Here is a 20409-nt window from a genome sequence, read left to right on the forward strand (position 1 = left end):
TTTAATTTATCATCTGCAGTTTGAATTAGGAAACAAATGGACTTCAAGGTTGGTTCTTCAGTGGATATTTCATTTCTGTAGATTACCACTATTTAACAGTCCAACAACATCTGCATACTTACTTCAAATGTCTGGTTGAGGCCAACACAATAAATTGTGTCACTATCCATAGCCCAAGCAGAAACAAAGTTGCACAGAATTTTCCAATTAGGGATATAATTTGGGGACAGGATGAGTAGTTCATACTCCTTGAAGAAAACACTGTTCATAACACACAGAATTTCTGTAGAAAGCGTTTTAGAATTACCTTTGCAGTATTATTTTAGTAAGTGGGTCTTAGTTTCCCTTCGTGGTGGAACTGTTCAAAGTTTGGCGCAATAAATAAATTTCAGAATGAGACATTTTTTTCTTAGATGGCATCTGATAGCGTACATTCTTCCAGAATTTTGTATTTGCTGAACAAGATTTTTCTGAGAAGTCTCCTTTCCATTGGATAGCCCCATGTTTTTGCTTAATGTACCTGACTGATTCTGGCATGCTTGTGTAGTCCAGTATTTCATCCATTTCTATAAGAATTACTTGAGTCCCATCACGGATGAGAGCATTGTACATAGCTAATTGTTGTTCACAAGCATCTTCTAACAGGCAACTAGGTGTTTCCGATGCCAAAATAATCATCAGCCTTCTGCTTTGCTTAAGGGTTTCATCAGCAACACTGACCACAGCTGAAAGAACAATCAAAGTTTGCATAGAAACTTTATAACTGATGCAAAATATTTCAATATTTCAAATATTATTTTTTTAAATTTTTATGTGTGTATATAGGTATATTATATATATGGAATAATAACTAGCTCAGAGAAAGAACTGATAGGTCTGAGATCTCCCAACTATCATCCATGATTCAAGTCCATTGCATAAAATTGCTGACAAAAATTGTTTTCTTCAGTCCCCAGGAGCTTGTTTATCATTAGAAAGAAAATGCAGGTGCTTATAACATCAAAACAGAAATTTGAATATGGAAAACCACCACCACCACCAAAAACAACAACTTATTAGAAATTAACATATTATCCAATGGACAAGAGATCAAATTCTCCATATAAAAACAAACAAATAAACAAGAACAACAACAACAACAAGAGCTTAGTTTTAAATTTGCTTTACAATAATAGCTGTTTTTTTTCGGTTGTATATGTAATCTTCTAACCCCAACATATTAATTCTGCTAATTAAACCATACCTTCTCCTGGTAAATCATCCCTTCCTAATATAAAGAGATTATATCCACATTGTTGTTCTAAAACACTGGGGAGAATTCCAAGAACAAAGGTTTCCAGATGACAGAAGCTGCTGCCTCCACTGCCTTTTGTATACAGGACATACGCATCATAGATTTTCCCATCTAAAACAAACACAAATGTTTCTGTTAAACAGAAAGGAAGAAACATGTTTCTATTAGGAAATTACAAGGTTTCCTTCTATTACAAGGTTTCATTCTAAACTATTTAAAAAATAGTAATGAGGGATTTATTCACACCTGCCTGACAGAATAACAGCAAAACATTAAAATGCTCTACAGGTCAAAAGGAAGATGATGAACCACAGAATCTGATCTCTTTTTCCTCTCATGGGGCAGAACATTGCCAGCAAGTGAGCTCGATGCAAGACCCTGGGGTCTGCAGGAAGGAGTCCCCAGCCCCACAAGTGCCAGGACATTAATAAAGTGTCTTATTGCAGGACTTTCTTCGCCACCTCTCCTGAAACAAACCCAACAGCAGTTCTTTCCACTTATGATGAACCACCAGCAAGGGTGGAAAAATGGCAATTCTTTCCTAATAATTATGTGAGTAAAAGGCAGATAGAGACCAGAAAAAGCCTGAAGTTTTGAGAGTCAATATTGCATAATAAACAGTAGTGAAGTGAAGAAACTAAAGCAAAATCAAATTTAACTCAACAAGATAAGTTTTGCTCACCAAGTTACGAAACATAGTTTCTTTGATTTTATATTCTCATTAGAATATTAAAAATTACTGGGAAAACTCAGCTTTTAAATGTTTACTATCTTATTGCACATAATCCATTTACTTTCAAGCTCTGGGGAACTTCAGACAATCAAATTCTAAGGGTTGCCCAAGCAAAATATAAACTATGTTGCACTTATTCCCACTTTTTCACACTCATTCAATGTATTTATCTACACTACATCAACAGAAACACATATTTAATAGATAACACATAATAAGTAATAGAAACACTGAATCACAGAAGAGACAACTAGTATAATTTCTTCTCTTTGGCATGTAACCATCATAACTTGCAGGATTTATAGGAAAAGTGATGAGTAAGACAGAGAAGTTGCGCAAAAACAAACAAATCAACCAACGCTTTTCTCTGAGAAAATGGGAGTCTCATTTTTACTATAAATATTTAATGCACATTTTTAAACAGCTAGTCTATGGGATGTAGCTCTGCTGACACCTATTGATCATCATCAGTGACCACAAATCTACACACAGAGAAACTACAGAAAAGTGAGTGCAACATGCTAATTGGGGAAAAAAATATAGAGTTCTTTCTGACCATAACTCATCATAACTGTTTTAATTATTCTGCAGTGTTTATCACCTCAATTATGATTACATATTTCACCCACATGACTGAAAAAATCTTTCAGAGCATATCTGAATAATTCTCAAGGAAATTCCAAATACGTTCTATTAAATAATCATATTATTGCTTAGAAATAATGGTAAATGAAAAAAAAAAATTGATAGGCTAGTTACAACATAATTAGTCACACTCACTTACCTTCCTTACTTACAAAGGCACATCCAGAATCCCGGTACCAAAGCACCAGGTCAATCTTGAAAATCTTATAGATTATTAAAATAATAAATGTTAAAATCAACAAAGAGAGAAGCCCTCCAATCAGCCATGTTCGTGTATCAGGAACTGCACAAAATATAATAACAATAAAAAGAAAATGTTGAATTTGTCCAAATCTGATCTTTCACACAAACGTAGTACAAATGTGAATTTCATATTTTTCATTTCCACCTATTATTTTAATAATGATAAATATATAACTACAGCGACTCCTCCCATATGCATGGGGGACATGCATAAATACACAAAGAGTAATCCTTGTGCATTCTGTTGATGCGATTTATGAGCATTTGGTGTCAAAACCCCTTCCAGGAAAGTCAAGTGATACAAAGACCACAAAAAATAGCAGTAGTCCTTACCTCTGTGTTTTAGTATAATATAGGATGCAACCTGCCCAAAGGCATTTGAAGCTTGACAGACAAATGGTTGTTCATAATCTTCACTATTCACTTCTGAAATTATGAGCTTCACAGAATAGATAGGGCGTCCATCATAAGAAGTTTCCTCCCTATGCAAAAGATGACAAACTGAGACATAAAAACACAGTTCTTTCTGTAATGGCTTCCTTACTAATATCTGAAACATGACAATGGTCACTTCTATCTGCAAATGTCAACTGAACTTCAGTAACAGCAGATGAGTAACTACATTACATGAGGGACACCCAAACAGCAGTTGGGCCTCTTACTGAGGTTTAGCATAGACATCAGAAAACATGAGCCAATCCTATCAGGAGCTGTTTCCCCCAAAAATATGATATATATAGACTACAGTACAAACATATATCTTACAAACATAAACCCCCCTCTTGTTACAGGGGGTTCTCAGCCCCTGTGGAGAGCCCCAGTGCTTGCCTGAAGAGAAAATTGCACAACATGAAATGACTTAACAAGTGGCCCCAGTACAAGGACATCATCTTCTGGTGAGCAGCTCTGGGACAGGGAAGACAATGAAGTTGTCAACCAAAGCAGACAACACTAACTCATGATGCATTCCATCTGCAGGAAATAGGATCTACATTGCTGCTTCATCCCAAGAATCAGAATAGACTCTGAACAGCTATAACATCAGGCTGCACCATTACAACATGCAATGTTGTAACAACAAGTTATTCCCATTGCATAAGGGCACAAAAAAGATATTAAAGCTGCACATTCAATTAGTCATGTTCTGTTATGTGTGACTGATGTTCAAACTAAGTAACTTTTTAACAATCAGCAAAATAAGGGATATTACTACCTCATTAACAGTAGATCTCAAATGCAAAATTAACTAACCAGACTAGTTAGCGAATAACTTTTTGTCCTTTAAAACATACTCTAATTACCACTTCAAATGCAAAATAATAATAAAAAAAGGCTTGAAATAAATCATAGAAACCACATACAGGACCACACAAATCTGTATATGACCAATAGGTTATAGCAGTTTGAACACTGTAAGGAGTAAATGAATCAATGTCATTAATACAAATGACTAGATCCAGAGAATATTATGCTTGCAAATATAACAAGACAACCATTTAAGTGTTAGGAAATATAAAAAAATAGCATCACTTTTATGATATCAGCTCAATGACTGTATTATGGTCAAATTGTTTATGACATCACAATTGCTTATGACGTTATAAGATATGACTTCTGTATAGGGTTTTCTCTAGGTGAGCACTAAAAGAATTCAGCATTTATTTCCCCCTTTGTTTTACAATGAGGACTTAATAATTTCTCAGAACCATATTCTTACCTTGAAGATATCATTCTAATTTCTTCATCAGTTTCTCCCTCACAGATGGTGCTTGAGAACGTATAAAAGCAATCACATTTATTCTTCATAGCACCACCGTGAGATGAGGGCTGACAAAAAAGCTAGCTTTCAGTACCTTAGTTCCCAACCAATCGTATCTGTGACACTTTTTCAGACTTCCTTCTGCTTCACTTTTAGTTGCCTTTCCAAGTCAGGTCTAATTTTTTCCCTCCTAACTCCATTTCCCTCCTTTCATCCTCACCTTATCTCACAATTGCTTCACTCAGTCCAAATCTCAGTCTTCCTCTCAGACCCCAACCCATCATGGAAATCTGTCTTCCTTTTCTCCTCTCACTCCACTAAGCTTCAGTGCACATCCTCAACAAAATCTTCCATTAGCTCTCTACCTGATCGCAGTTACACTTCTCTAACTCAAGACTGTTAAAACTAGAAGTCTCAATTTCTCCTGTAAAGCACAGTTTATCCTTCTTGTAACCTTTCAGAGAGGTAGATGGGAAGGACAAGGAGAACACCGGAGAGACAGTCTGAAGATCATGTGGCAGGACATGCTTGACCCCACTGAAAGAGGTCTCGGTCCTCTGGGCCAGAACTTGCTCAGCAGAAAATGCATTACAGTTGTGAGACTGTACGCCTCTGTAGGTCACCTTTTCCCAAGGTCATAAATTTAGACAGATTTTTATAATGACCAGAAATAACATAATTCACACAAAATCCATGCACCTACTACATTTCAAGTTTCTACATCAAACCAAAAGTGAAATGGAGGAGGCAAGAGTCAGAAAGTTCCACTTTGGTTGCCAATCCAGTATTTTCTAATCTGAAAATATACTTACTCATAAGGCCTTGCAAAAATTCTGCTCATATAAAATACATCAATATACACACCGTTGCCTGTCCAAAACACTTCATACCCATCAGCACCTGTTGTATTGCAATCCACTGTAACCTGTGAGCCTATAAAATTGTGTTACAAAGTGAAAAGTTAATTTTCATACTCTAAAAGTTATACAGTTCTGTTCACAGACTCCCATATAGACCAGCTAAGGAAGGCCCCACACCCTTTCAGAAAAGCTCCTCTAACAGTGCCTATACATTCAGTGATGTGCTGTTTCAAAAAGAGACTGATAGGATGGAAGAGACCAAATCAGGAAGATGTCTCCCTTTGTGGTATCACTTTCCCTGCAGATTCAAAGATGGATCTGTTTTCAGAACCTCTTTCAGAGTGATGGAAAGCAATGGATGTGACAGAGATTCACTTGGTTTCCCTATAACTTTCATCGCATCTGAGAAATTTCCCTATGGCTTTTCTATGGCTTTTTAAGCAATATCCCTTGTCTCTTTCCTTCCCACCCCCAAACACTTCTCCTGCAAGAGACTGCAGGGTGTAAAGGAGAAACTGTTCTGGTCACCGAACTAGTTTTTGTCTAAAGAAAACAAGCACACACTCTTCTTGGGCGTGAATTTTCACTAGGATACAAAATCATATTTTTTATAGGGAAAATTACTTACCAAGTTCCACTTCAATGGAGTTGTTTCGTGGATAAGATATTTCTGGAGGCTTTTTTGGTGGGCTCACTAAGCAAAAGATAGAAAGTCCTTTTCAGAAAACCATGGACAGCTGCAGCCTGTTCTATGCTCTATAACCAAACAACAACCTAAAAACACCCTGTCCTATGGACAAGGTTGACAGCAATTTTACAACAGACATCACTCAATAGTCAGTGTCATATCTAAGACAGTCATATTTCTCGTGACTTGAAGCTCAACTATTCTTCACTCCACCCTTTCCAAAATGTAGTGCTACTAATCTGATGTCATCATGGTGATGACAGACTCTCTGTTCCATGACATATAAATCATGTAATATTGTACACAGAGGTGCAGAGAAGGATATAGGTAAATATCTATATTATTACCACTTTACAGTCTGGCTAGCTTATCAGCCAGCAACTCACAGATACAAACTGGAGATAAATAATTTTAGACTGCAATTTATCTGTTTTAGACTTTCAATATTATAAAGGTGAAATTAAATTTCTGTACTCCATTAAAGGCCTTACAGTTCTGCCCAGAGCACTATCTAAAGGAAGTACAACACCAACCTTCCTGTTTAGATGTTTACATTAGTACTTGGCATACAACACTCTGGAAAGTTTATTTCTCTGTACAAGTTACAAAGGAAGAGTAATCAACAGAGTGGTAACAGTAGATTAAAATATATAAATTCTCATGTAGCATTTATTTCCCTTTTTTAGGTGCAAACTAATTGTCCTATGTGTCTCTACCACAAATTGAATCTTTTAACTGTCATTAGAAACCTGGACAAACTTTTGTAGAGTCCTTGCTATAAACAAAAAGTGAATTTATCTACTTACCCGCTACAGTCAGAATAACGTCTCGTGAAATGTTATATTGCTTTCCATTGTAGATATATGTTGTTTTGCAAGTATAGTTTCCTTGATCTTGCACAGTCACATTGAAAATCACAAGATCACTGTTTAAAAAGGCAAACCTTCTCCCTTTTAATAGCTGACAGTCCTAAACATGGGTAAAGAACTCACATCACTATCACATGATTTGTAACTCTTTAATGCAATCTGAGCTTTCAGTGGACCACAACATAAGGATGGATTCCTTGTACGGCCTGAGGAAGGGGAAGGGGGCTAAAATAAAAGCAAACCACAGTTCATTTGGACTCTGGGTTTCTAATTCACAGATACACCCATTATTCTCATATTAAAATATATATATATACATATAAAAGAGAGAAATAAGGAAGTGACATGGAGGGGTCAGGTTTTATAAAAGTATTTGTTAATGAAGAATCACTCAATAATTAGACTTAATTTTTTCAAGTACTCAAATATTCTCAGTATCTTATAGATCGCACAGGCATGAGGCAGTAATGCTGGAGAAGGCAATATGTTCTTAACAGAAGTAGCCATAAAATAATTGTAAACAATACAAAATGACATTTATTTGATGGAACAATACTGAACACACAATGGATATGTTTTGTCTCACAAAGCACTTACTGTTTCCACGCAAAAGAAATGAATGACAGTGTTTCACTACCAGGTTAAAAGATGCCACCTAGTGGATATATGGGTCAAAGCTACATTTAAACTGAATTTCTATCCCATTATTCAAAAAAAATTGTATATAACTTTAGAAGATGAAAGTTTTATTCCCCCTCCTCCAGTTGTTCTAAAATATTCTTTCTCACATTTATAATAAATATGTAGTTTTTCTCCTACAATTCATAAATCTCAGTTACTTATATTTTAAATAATTGATATAATAATTAAATAATTTATGTCAGTAAAAAAGAGGGTATTGTTACCTTATACCAGCGAACAGGCAGTATATTCTTCTCATTCCTGAAGTAACTCAAGTGTGGACACACAACCTTTGCAGATGATGAAGTAAATACCACCTCCTCTACAGCAAATTTTTTGTTTAAGCATGAACCATCAATCCTCTCAAAAACCGTTACTTTTGTAGACATTTTGCTGCAGCTTGTCAAATTCCTGCAACTAACATAACGTAATTAAGCTACTTGACATATTTTCCAACTCAAAAATGTATTGTATTCTTTTTGGAAGAGAAAGAGAGGACTACAATTTATAATTTCTCTTATAGATTTACTTTTGCTTACCAAAAAAAAAAAAAAAGACTTACATCCCCCAATACCACTATAAAGTTAGTTTTTGTGAACATATTCCCCCTTCTTCTCCCTTCTTATTTAGTATTTCTCTTACCCCAAAAATCCTACTTGCTTTTTAAAAGTTATTCCATTTGCAACTCATTTCTATAGCAATTTAATTTTTTTAACCATCACCTTATGACACATTCATAATCTCCAGAATCTTCTAACATTGCAGGGAGAAACCAAATTAAATTCTTCTGCTGATGAATTCTAGAAAGTTTGTCTCTAGGCACAGCTGTCTGGTTACCAACTTTATACCATGTTAAGTTGTAGTCTCCACTTTTAACATTCAAGCTCTTTTCCAGAGAACATGTAATAGCAAGAGGCTGCCCAGCAGGCACAAGACTGTGCCTAAACATCACATCATAGGCTTCATATTTCTCTAAAGGAAAGAGATAAACGTTAAAGAAAACCTCAAACATTGTGAAAGAATACGCTGAACTACTGATCATTGATCATGTTTACTAAGTTTATTGTAGTGTTCACCTTCATTCTTACGTCATTTACTAAAATACAATTATAATCCCTTGTCTTTGGAGTTGAGAGCATTATTCAATAATATACAGATGCGCTATTGAAGTGAAATGCTGTTTTCCAAGTGCAACTTCTATGTTTAACAGAATCACTTTGTAGCTGATTGTCATTTGTATGTTTTAGTTCAGATGCAAATGATTAGAGTCCTTGTATTTCTTCAGTCTGTTTCACTCACATAATACGCATGTGCACACACATTTTTCAAATTTAGTGTCTTTATTTGCTACTTTCACTTAAGAATAGGCAAAGTAAGTTTTTAAGGCAGACTATACTTGCAGTACCCAAATGTCCTAAGAGGACAATGAAAGTTAAAGTTGCAGTTGTACAAGAATTAAATTTGCTATGGAAATTTCAACTCATCCCTCATTTTATGAGCATTTAGAGAGGAACTTTTACAAGCACTTATGATGAGCTCATTTTCTTTCCCCTGAACCCAAGGAGATTCAGATGGGAAAAGAGCAACACCACAAGAATTTTTATTTTATTTTATTTTATTTTATTTTATTTTATTTTATTTTATTTTATTTTATTTTATTTTATTTTATTTTATTTTATTTTATTTTTTTGTCAGTACAACAAAAAAAGCAGCAACTCGGGATACGCTGGTCACATTCCAGAGTCAGTACTATTTATCTAAAATAACTTGTTTTACTAGAATGCAAGAACAGCCATGCACGGCCATGCAAGCATCTGCCCAGTCCAAAAGCCTGTCTCTGATAACAGTCAGTTCCATATGTATAAGAAAGTAAAGTAGGACAGGATGTGTAAATTAATAGTTTGTTTCCGGCCCCTCTCTTCCCTTTCATGCTCTTCATGAAATACTATTGCCTTTTATTATTTCTCTGGGTATCATTTATTTCTTGTTATGAGAAATGACAACATAAACATTCCATTATCTGCCTACTCTCTTGTAGTCATGATTTTACTGACCTCTGCCACACCTTCCCTATGTCATCTCTTTTCTTTACCTCAGAATCCTCATTCATTTAATGATTTCTCATATGGAAGCCATCACATCTCAGACAACACTGTCACCTACTTCTTTGCCTATTTTGACCCAGTCTTTCACAGATGGAATAATCAGAATTGCAGAGTTCAACTGATGCACATTTACCATGAAGTTATATAGGGCATAACAAAGCCTTGTTTTCTAATGTATTTCTTTCCTAAAATTCTGCTTTTCTGACCATCAGTGAAGACACAGATAATGATTCCAGAGAGCATCCAGAGATGTCAAAGTAGTATTTTTCCCAAGAATTTCTACCTTAATGTTCTCACCATCTAGTACATGCATATATCCTACATGCATACCAAATTACTTAACAAAACACTGAATAGCTCAGATATCTGTACAGATTGCTCCATAACTTTGATGGTTATGAAATGAAGACCAGTAATTACTTGCTGTGGCCACACAAATTGATGCATTTTTCTGCCACTAAGTCCTAAGGCTTGGAAATAGTATCATATTTTGAGCACTTCCTGCTTTACATTCTCTGAAATCCCTCTCCCCTAATGCTGACCATTATTTTAACTTAGCTTCAAAAACAAAATATCCAAACGACTGGTGAGTGTAGGAACTTGTCCATCCACAGACAATAGAAACTCAAGGAATGGAAATTCAGAGTGTTTTTCTTCTAACAATCTGGCACTGCAGCAAGATTCTAGGTAGCAAGACAAGATTATTACAGCAACTCATTTGATCCATTTGAAAAGTTTTAACATGCACTGGATTCTTGGTTGACAACTGAAGGGCAGAAATTAAACTGAATACTCTTGTAGTTTTACAAAAATCTAGACATTGTATCAATTGTCAAATGGCTGTATTTTCCAACATGGAAAAAAGTCATATGAATACACTTTGGAAAGTTAGAACTACAATTCCTTTCATCAGTTCATACACCAGAGAGTTGTGTTGCCATTCAGAGGTACCTCGACAGGCTGCAGAAATGAGCTGACAGGAATCTCCTGAAGTCCAACAAAGGTAAATGCAAAGTCCTGTACATGGGGAAGAATCCCCTCAGGGTCCAGGAGACTCCAGACTACCTTCAGGTCCTGTCAGACCATAAGTCAGAAATGCTTGGTCATGGCAAAGGTAGCTAAAGGTGTCCTGGGCTGCATTAGAAAGAGTGCTGCCCACAGGCTGAGAGAAGTGATCCTTCCTGCACTCAGCAATGGTGAGATGCATCTGGAGTAGCACTTGCTAGTACAAGAGAGAGATGGATTTACTGGAGTCTAGTGAAGGGCCACAAAGATGACTAAGGGACTGGAGCATCAGAGAGGCCAAGAGAGCTGGGACTGTTCAACTTGAAGAGAAAGCTTGGTGGTGGAGTGGATCTTATCAATGTGTAAACTTATACACCTGATGGAACAGAATGAAAAAGAGGGAGACAGCTTCTTCCCAGCAGTGCCTACTGACAGGACAATAGGCATGAGACACACTGAAACACACGAAATTCCATCTGAACACAAGAAAATACTTTCTTACTATACGGGTGATCAAACACTGGAACAGGTTGCTCAGAGAGGTTGTGGAGTCTCCATCTGTGGAGATGTTTAAAACAAAACTGAACATGGTCCTGGGCAACCTGCTCCAGCTGACCCTTCTTTGAGCTGGAAGATTGGACTAGATGATCTCAAGAGGTCACCTGCAACCTAAGTGATTTTGTGTAAGATAGTACATAAGATATCACACTTTACAGGCTCCTGCTTTTAGAAATGTTTTTAAAAAATCTTACCAGCACGCACATAAAATTAACCTTCACCATTAAATTTAATTTTCAGCCATTTTCACAGAAAATTACTATTACGTATGTGAAAAGTTAAGTTTCCAAACAAGGCATTCCATAGCCACCAATGAACCTACCTGCAATAATTAAAGACAGAAATGCTGTTGTGATCTTACAGGAAAGTAATGTTTTTGCTGTAATGTTTCCCTACAGAAAAGGAAAGAAAATCTTGAATTAGTGTTTTCCAATATAAATTTCCACAATTGAAAATCAATATTTGTATTACACAGTTTCTATAACATATTGAGTGTCTTTTGACAACTGTACTTTTCTCATATAAGTGTATTCACTTCACATGTTTGTAGCATATTAAAAGGAACCATCTACGTTACAGGAAAATACAACCATCTCTAGGATTAAAAAGCAATAATTACGAGGCCACCCCACTACATAACATGCTTTCTCTTAGAAAAGGAAGGCTCAATTCTGATTGAATGTGACAGGCAACTAGCTATACATAAGAATGTGTATGCCAGCAACATCAGAGGTCCCTCAAAAGCAATATCCTGTCTCAAGCTGTGGCCAATATCAGATGTCTTGGGAAATAAAGTGCAAGAGAACAAGAATATACAGACATTCCTCTGGAATAGTCTCCTAGAATCCATCAAATCATGATTTAGGAAGCTATGCCAGAGTCAGTCTCTAGATACTTGATAGCCCCCAGCAGATTTTTTCCCATGAAACTAGTCCAACAACCTCCAAAGCCATTGAAACCATGGCAAGGAGCCACAGATTTTAAATACTGACACAGAAAATTGCCTTGGCTTGTTTTGAGCCTGTTATCTGCTCTTTTTATCTGACAGCTCCTAACTTTTATACCAGAAGAGAAAAAAAAAATAGTGATCATTTCCTATTCAGCTTGTCAAGCACTCAAAATTTTCCACATCTCTAGCACACTCCTCCCCAGTTTTTGTTTTTACAAGTTAGTTTTTATCTCTTTAACTGTCCCTTAGATGGAGCCCGATTTCATACATCTGATCATCTTTGCCACCATCTTCTGTACCTTCCTGGAGATCTCCAAAGGCCACCTGGAGATGGTCCTGGGCAGCCTGCTCTGGGTGGCCCTGCTGGAGCAGGGGTTGATTGAGGTGGCTTCCAGAGGTCCCTGCCAACCTCATCCCCTCAGTGTGATTCCCCAGGTACACTACAGCCTGCCTGAGATGGTGAGGAAAAACCAGAAGTGGCATCCAATCATCAAAACATAGGTGTATTACAGATTTATGAACGGAAACAATTATTTATTCTGGACTAATTTCTAATAACTTCATAGTAATTTCTAAACTTCTATTCATTCTTTGACTACGACTAAGTATTGACCTAATATTTTCATGGGCCTGCGATCGCATCACTGAGTGTTAAAAAGTCAGGGAAGCCCAGTCAGCCACTCTGTATGTGATGTTAGTATTTCACCCATATGTTTTCATTTAAAATTTTCTTTACATTTACCTGCATCGCTATCATGACATCTTGATGACACTTTTTGCAATTAACACCTCCACTTTTTACCCTGAATAACTTTGTATTGTCAGCGAATTCTGCCACTGCAACAGTTCTGCATTGTCCAGATCATTAAAAAAATAGGCTGAACAGAAAAGGTTCACTTGGGACTTCACTGGCAATCTTCCTCCACTTCAGAAACTGAGCATTTATCTTTTAACTACTTATTTATACATGTGAGACTACATATACCATAGCAGTCTGGTTTCACTGAGTGCTCTGCTGAATGCCTTTTGGAAATTAAGACAGATTATATTAACCATGTCTTCTGCAGCCAGTGTGTTCACATACACATCTACACTTCTAATACACTTGTAGTGTTTGTGGGCCATGACTTCCCTTCACAAAAGTTAATGCTGACTCCATCCTTATATAATGCATTGAAAATTTTGCTAATTCTCTTCTTGAAAGCTACCTTCTGCAGATACCTACTACACTTTTTACACAGCTATGAAAGGAAAAATGCAGTTATACAAGCTGAAGAACAATCAGGAGAATCCCATCCTGATGTTAAAAATCTTTAGCTAATCACCAACCTAAACAGTAATCAAATATGATGCTTCCGAATCTGTGTCTTTCTTCACCAAACTGACTCTGGAGTGCGCCATACATTGAGTCATACCCACTGCTTTTTGCAATGCCTGCTTTGCTCCTTCCTCCCCTTCTCTTCCCTCATTGCAATTTCCGTTCTAATTACCAGGCACGTCTTTTCTTGCTTAGCTTTAAGGAGTTAAGTCCCCACAAGAACACTGAGCATAAAAAGAAACACACTATGCTCTAAATCACCAGAGGCATTTCATGTGTGTTTGTACAAAACTCCACCTTTCTTGACTAAATGTGATGAGTAGACAGTCATTCTTAAAATTTCTATATTTTAGTTTTAAAGAAGATGAAAATATTTTAATGGAAATAATTTAAAGAGAAAACAGGACTGAATGGACTCCACTTTTGACCAGGTATTTTCTTTATAACTTTTTGAATCATTTTTTAATAAGCTCTGTTCTATTACCTTACCATATTACTCTGTCTCATATATGCTTTCCAAGCAGTTTTTGCCTCACCAGCAGATTCAGAAACTATCGAGCGGTAGTATTTTGCCATATCCTGAAGAACAGTCATTCAGGTCCCTCCTCTATAAGTTCAATGTTCTTTCTAAATAGTTCTTTTTTGTTGTTGTTGTTTTGTTTTGTTTTGTTTTTAACTTGCCCTGTTGCCAACATGGAAGAGCTGCAAGTATATAGCACTGTGTAAAACCAGGCACTTGAACTGCTCTGAGGGGACCCACACTACTTATCTGAAAAAAAAAAAAATTCCATTTATATTTAAGTTATATCTGACAGCAAAACAGGCTCTGTTCTGTAGACATGTTTTCATAAATCATGCTGAAAATAATAAAGTATGACTGCAGAATCAAGTGCAAATGTTTTTCCTACCACATTATGCCATGGCAAACAGTTAAATTTCTCCCTTTTCCCAGCCATTTTGTCCACATCTTGAGTCTGCAAGTGACCTGTAGAGCTTTACCATTCAGGACAGAATTCAGCTGCTATTATTTTTGCCCAAATTCTCCAGAAGGGGAAAAAATCGTTGTATCTGACGCCATGTCCACAGTTTCACCCTGAAAGGAAATATCCTCATCAGTTTAAAAGACAGACGGACAGGCAGAAATGTCTGAAAGACACTTCTGTTTAGCCCTTTCAAAGTAGATATACTCAATTAAAAAAAATAAAAAAATAAAAATAAAATAATAATAAAAAAACAAACATAGTCTCATCAAAACTTTGAAGAATCATGGCTTTCAGTAATTACTGCACACTCACAGCACTTTTTCTTTGAATGTCTTGTTCAAACACACAGATGGATTAAAATGTGTAACACTCCTGTTCTTGGAACTGAAGAGAACTAACACACACAAGACTATGACACCATTTCTTTTACATGAACCCACAAATATTTTAAATCAGAAAATGTATATACATACATACTACCTTAAATGCTTCTAACTGCACAGTCTGCCCTGACTCTTCGTGAGAACTTGTCAAGTCCCTCCCGGTTGCAGCAAATGCCTGTGCTCGCAATACAGCTGACGCTGGAGAGCTGTGTTAGCCCGCCCGTTCAGAGGTGGTTACGGAACCAGGACTTTCATTTGTGATCTATTTTTAGCCATTTTTCTGTGAATCACCCACATCCCTTGCCACGTAGGGGACCAAAACGCTTTACAGCATTACAATTTTTACCTATTCCTCGAAACACGCATGTGAGTGGGGCAGAGGACCTGAGCATAATGGCACTCCCGGTCCCCAACCAGCCTGTGCTGAGCAAGCCAACGGCGCTGTGACAGGCTACGCACACTGATCCAGCCCAGGAGCCAACGCTTAAATTCAGAGAAAAAGTACTTGTATAAATCCTCTCCGAAATTAAGTCAGATTAAACCATGCATTACTCGCGGAGGAAAACACTGACCTTTTATGAAATATTTCACCCCTGCTTGTGAACAGTTTCCAGCCCTGTTTAGCCAAAAGACAACACTTTGGTCAGAGACATCACCCTGCCCCCTGTCTCCGCACGCTCTCCCCCCAAAAAAAACAGGACCTGGAAGATTACCTGTACACCTGTACCGATTTTCCTGGAGGGAAAGAGGGATTATCCCAATCCTGCTGATGCCAAATGACTTGCAACACGACTGACAAGAAGAGCATGGGTCCCTGCTCCAAGCTCACATCAGCTGCTGCCCTACTCAAGCCCTGCTCCCAGACACCTAGCTCAGGCTGGTGGGCACCTTCCTGATCCCCTCATCCCCCTGACAGCTCCGAGGGCTCCCAGGGGAAACCCCACTGCTGTCTACCTGCTGCCTGGCTCCCTGGCAGTCTGTGTAGGGGCTGAGAGGGGTGAGAGGGGCCCCTCACCCCGTCCTGTGGGCAGCTCCAGCCGGTGAAGCCTCCTCTTCCCTTTCCACTGTTCGCAGGCAGCGGCGATGGTGGTGGTGAGGCAGCCCCACGTCAGGGCTGGGCTCCCCTCCCCACCCGGCAAGCTGTTACCTCAGCTGCAATCGCAACAGACTGTCACGGACTTTTTTTTTTTTTTTTTTTTTTTTTCTATTTTTTTGCCTTGTTTTTTTTTTCTTGTATCACAGGCAGCTTCTTATCGCTGCGGCAGAAGCACGCTTCTGTAGCTGAGGAGACGGTGTGCCTTCAAGGTGGAGGTGCCAGAAGGAGCCCCTCGGGGACACCAGCTGTTTGTTAGCTTTTTCAAGAGGTTGCCTTAACAGCTTGGTCATGCTGTGTGTCACGCTGAACTATTTTGTGGCTCAAACGTGAACATACTGGTGTAGTCCCATCTCACTGCCAAGCTTTTACCTGCAAACTCAGCACGTACAAAGTAGCCCTGATGGGGCATTTGGAGGTTACTTAGCTTGCGGCTGCTCTAGGAGCGCTGTGTTCACAATACGCCAGTGTGTGGGGCTCTCTGCTTCACTCACACGCCGCTGCTGGACTCAGAGCTCTTCAAAACCACATGGCCAGTACAGAATCAGACACAAGCATTTTACCGCTGTAGCTTGCTGATTAACTTACCTGAAAATACATGGTCAGATAGAGCAAAGCACGTTCCTAGGTTCCTTCCAAAGTAATCAGAAATCACAGGCACTTTGGGACTGCCGAGGCAGGTTCTCATTCTTGGTAAAAGTACATCGTAAACACATTTGCTAAACTTGCTAAGCCAGTTATAAACACTTCAGGAAAGCTGTGGAGAATAATCGTTGCTTATCCTGTTTGTCCCACCCTGCTTTTATTTTTGTTGTGCTTTCTGGCACTGTTTCTAAATTGTATCTACCAAATACAAACACATTCTACCATCCTGCTCACCACATGACAACCACAGATTAGATGAGGTAAGATAAGAGCCGAAGCTCTGCTATGCCTGCGTATGTTGCCCTCCACCAAAGGAAGGTACTTAGTGCTGGCTGCAGGCGTGTTGTAACAGCTCCAGACGTTATCCTGTTGGGAGGAACACAGAGAATGAACTCATTCCTGGCTCAGTAAAGAGTTAAGGATTTACGCAGTCACCTCCTCTGTCTTTTGTCAGCAATTATACCCGTATTTCATTTTGAAAATGTTTCTTACGCACTTACTGCTTAAGGTCAAATTATTTTTATGTAAGTTTTCTAGTTTCCATGTTATTTTGCACTAACAAAAAACATCTGTGGGTTCAAATCTGTTTATCATAAAGACAAGTGAGGGGTTCCATAATCTGTTCTACTGCTTTTTTTCTAGAAGCGCTAATTAAAAAAAAAATAAATCATTTTTGAAGAATACTGAGACATACACATAGGAGGTTCTGCTGAGTGAATCACAGAATGGCCAAGGTTGGTAGAGACCTCTGAAGTATTCCTTTTTTCTCATAACTTCACTATAATATCACTAATAGTGAAAAAATGTTTCTGGTTAACAAAATGTTGTTAAAACATTACCAAAATGAACAGGTAAAATGAGATCTATTCAATCATTCAACTTTGCAGAGACTGATAAGAATTAGAATTCAGCAAATCCTCTGGAGGAATATCACCTGAAATGACTGGGTTTCATGAGACAGCAAAATCCGGGGGTACGTCACACCTGAAGTACAGAATTTGGCTGTTACAAGTCAAAAAGGCAGGGAAGACCAGAGAAGTCCAACACCTGACATTGGTTTGCATGACCATTTGATGTTGTCACCAGCACCACTTCAAAGCAGACCAAGAACCACCAGCTCCAGCAACAAAGCCGTGAAGCTCTGAGGCAGAATGATGTTGCAATTTGCACAGAGAGGACTCTAACTCAACTTATCAGTGCCATCTTCGAAAATGGATTGCAGCAGAGCAATGGTCATGACATGGCTTATCTTTCTGTGACTGCGGAGGTGGTAATGAGTAATGAGGAGAACAGATTTGTGTGTAGAAGTTGGTATATTTCATTTTTCCCCAAATGATGTATTTGTCAACTAGGATCTTTCTGTGAAATCCTTTTTTTTTTTTTTTAATTATTTTTTTCCCCACCTTGGATAGTATTTCATTGATAAATGATATATAAACAATGAGAATACCTGAAACAAGTATTTCATTCCTTCTGCAAATCAGAGCGAGAATGTTCGCTGCTGTATGGGTGGGACTGAAGTTGGCTGACTACAGTCTGAAATAAAACCTCTTGATATGTGCATTGGGTGGAGACCAGGTCTTCCACACCAGTGGAGTTATCTTGCAAAATTCAGGGCAATGCTTCCTTATATAGACCTAAGCTATGGTACTAACATGAGCACTCTCCAACCTTCTTTTTTTTTGGGGTGGAAGGAAGGGAGTGGAGGGGAGACAGAGAGGTGTGTGGGTTGTGTGTTTGTGTTTTTTTAGGGCAAGTGACAAAAGCAAGATATGTAATTGCTACTTTTTAAAAGGAAATGATAGAAATCAGTAACCTTGTGCTTTACCTGTTCCCGGTAAACTATGCCTTCTGCATGAAAAGAGATTCTAGTCATAGCACATCTCTAAGACAGACGGAAGTCTATTTAGGGCAAAGCTATCTGGTTCATAGCCACAGTCTTATTTTTTGCTTTTGGCTACAATACACATTCATCGTATTTCTTTCTCAACAGAAACTGAAAAGGTTGAATCCAAACCTAACAGAACTTTAAAGCCGTTTTTGTATATTTTCTTGCAATTTCTACTTTAAGCTTTGCTAAAGATGTTGGGAATATCTTTGCACAGATGAAACTCTCTGTTGAATCTACAAAATATATCACAAAATGTATTTGCAGGTAATTATCTTAGATAACTTTAAAGCTGCATGAAACAGGCTGGTTTAGTACTGTTTATCCAAAAATCAGGTACCTAAGAATGTCAAGGCTGCCTAAATGTGCTTTCAGTGCTAAGAATGTGTAATTCTATTTTACTAGACAATCAATTCCACTTTTGGTTTTAACACCGAGCAACTAACTTAGCATTTACATCCATTTTACAGGACTTTTTCTGGACTTATAGGTGTGGTAATCAAGCATCTTGCAAATTATTCACCAGTAAAGCATGGGAAATAATTTGTATTTCTATAAGAAACATCTAGTTTCTAATAATTAAAGAAAAAAAAAAAAAAAAAAAGAAAAAGACCACTTTTTATGGCAAAATCTGTCCTTCCCCCCCTGGAAATGATTCATTGGTTTTCATCCCTCCAACAAATTTACTTTCTCTCTCTTTACCTGCAGGTTTGTAATGCTTAAACTCACCTGGGGGAAACTGTGGCGACAAAAAAAAAAAAAAAAAAAAAAAAAACCACTAGAGAACTGGACCATTGGAGTTTTAGTTTTGTAGGGTAAGTCAAAACATTTAATAAGAATTTTTTTAGCTGTAACAATGACCACTGAAATTGGACTTCAGAGCAATGAGAATGCTCAGGGAGCAATGAGAATGACCAGGGTGAAGTGGTTTGTGCTAATGTTGTACTGAAACCAGATTAAACCCATGTTAGTGAGACCCTCTCCCCTCCACTCCCAATTCTGGGAAAAGTAGCTTGAATGGAGAGCTAGTAAAAGCCATTTTGATCGATACACTTTCAAACCAAAGACAGCTGTGTGCCATTCTTCATTCACAGCGTGCTTCAGTGGAGGAATGAGGAGAAAAAAAAAAGCAATGCTGTAAGAAAAAATTGTGTAGTGTTTTATTGAATTAAAAGTGGACCTCTCTTCAAAGTGTCTTTACATAACACACAGGAAAACTTCAGCAGTCATATAAATATAGCAAAAGGGACAAGTATCAAAAAAAAAAAAAAAAAAAAAAAAAAAGTATTTTGGCTCAGTAAAATAACTTTCCACCAAAGGTAGGCATAACAAGTAGCAGTTTATCATACAATCTATTCCAGACAGCAAAAATAAAAAGAAAAATTCAGGAGGCCAGAGGTTACTGGAGCTCTGTTGGATGGCCTGCAAACCACAAACTGTCAAGGTGGAAATACAAAGTCAATATTATGCACTAGTCCTCAGGGTATAAATACAATATTTCCAGTGTCTAGTCTTCACATTTGATATAGGGATCTTCTGACAAAAGAGTTCCAAAACCAAACCACAGAGCTGCTGTCCCACTAAATTCTTCTGTCAATGTGAACCACAACAATTAGCACATTCGCCTTGCCCAGATGGATCTCAGTAACTTGGGATGGATCTCAAGGCTCTTTTATCCTCCCTCAACAGGCTGTCACCAAACACACACTA

General features: G+C 37.8%; 1 protein-coding gene across 1 annotated transcript in view; it reads right to left on the bottom strand.

The window, feature by feature from the left end:
* Positions 1-336: 336 nt before the first annotated feature.
* LOC311209456 (uncharacterized protein) overlaps positions 337-20409 on the bottom strand; it is a gene marked incomplete at its 3' end in the record, with an annotated part of 40959 nt that continues 20886 nt past the window's right edge. The window contains exons 13-24 of the mRNA XM_084286802.1: positions 14616-14700; positions 11763-11832; positions 11239-11310; positions 8495-8744; positions 7997-8189; positions 7029-7191; positions 6163-6228; positions 5487-5607; positions 3249-3397; positions 2812-2955; positions 1244-1405; positions 337-725 (exon numbers count right to left, since the gene is read on the bottom strand). Coding sequence (XP_084142928.1) covers positions 337-725; positions 1244-1405; positions 2812-2955; positions 3249-3397; positions 5487-5607; positions 6163-6228; positions 7029-7191; positions 7997-8189; positions 8495-8744; positions 11239-11310; positions 11763-11832; positions 14616-14700 — 1864 coding nt within the window. The remainder of the gene's footprint in view (positions 726-1243; positions 1406-2811; positions 2956-3248; positions 3398-5486; positions 5608-6162; positions 6229-7028; positions 7192-7996; positions 8190-8494; positions 8745-11238; positions 11311-11762; positions 11833-14615; positions 14701-20409) is intronic.

The sequence above is a fragment of the Netta rufina genome, assembly GCF_964035555.1.
Source record: "Netta rufina genome assembly, chromosome: 1".
In the NCBI taxonomy this organism is placed as follows: Eukaryota; Metazoa; Chordata; class Aves; order Anseriformes; family Anatidae; genus Netta; species Netta rufina.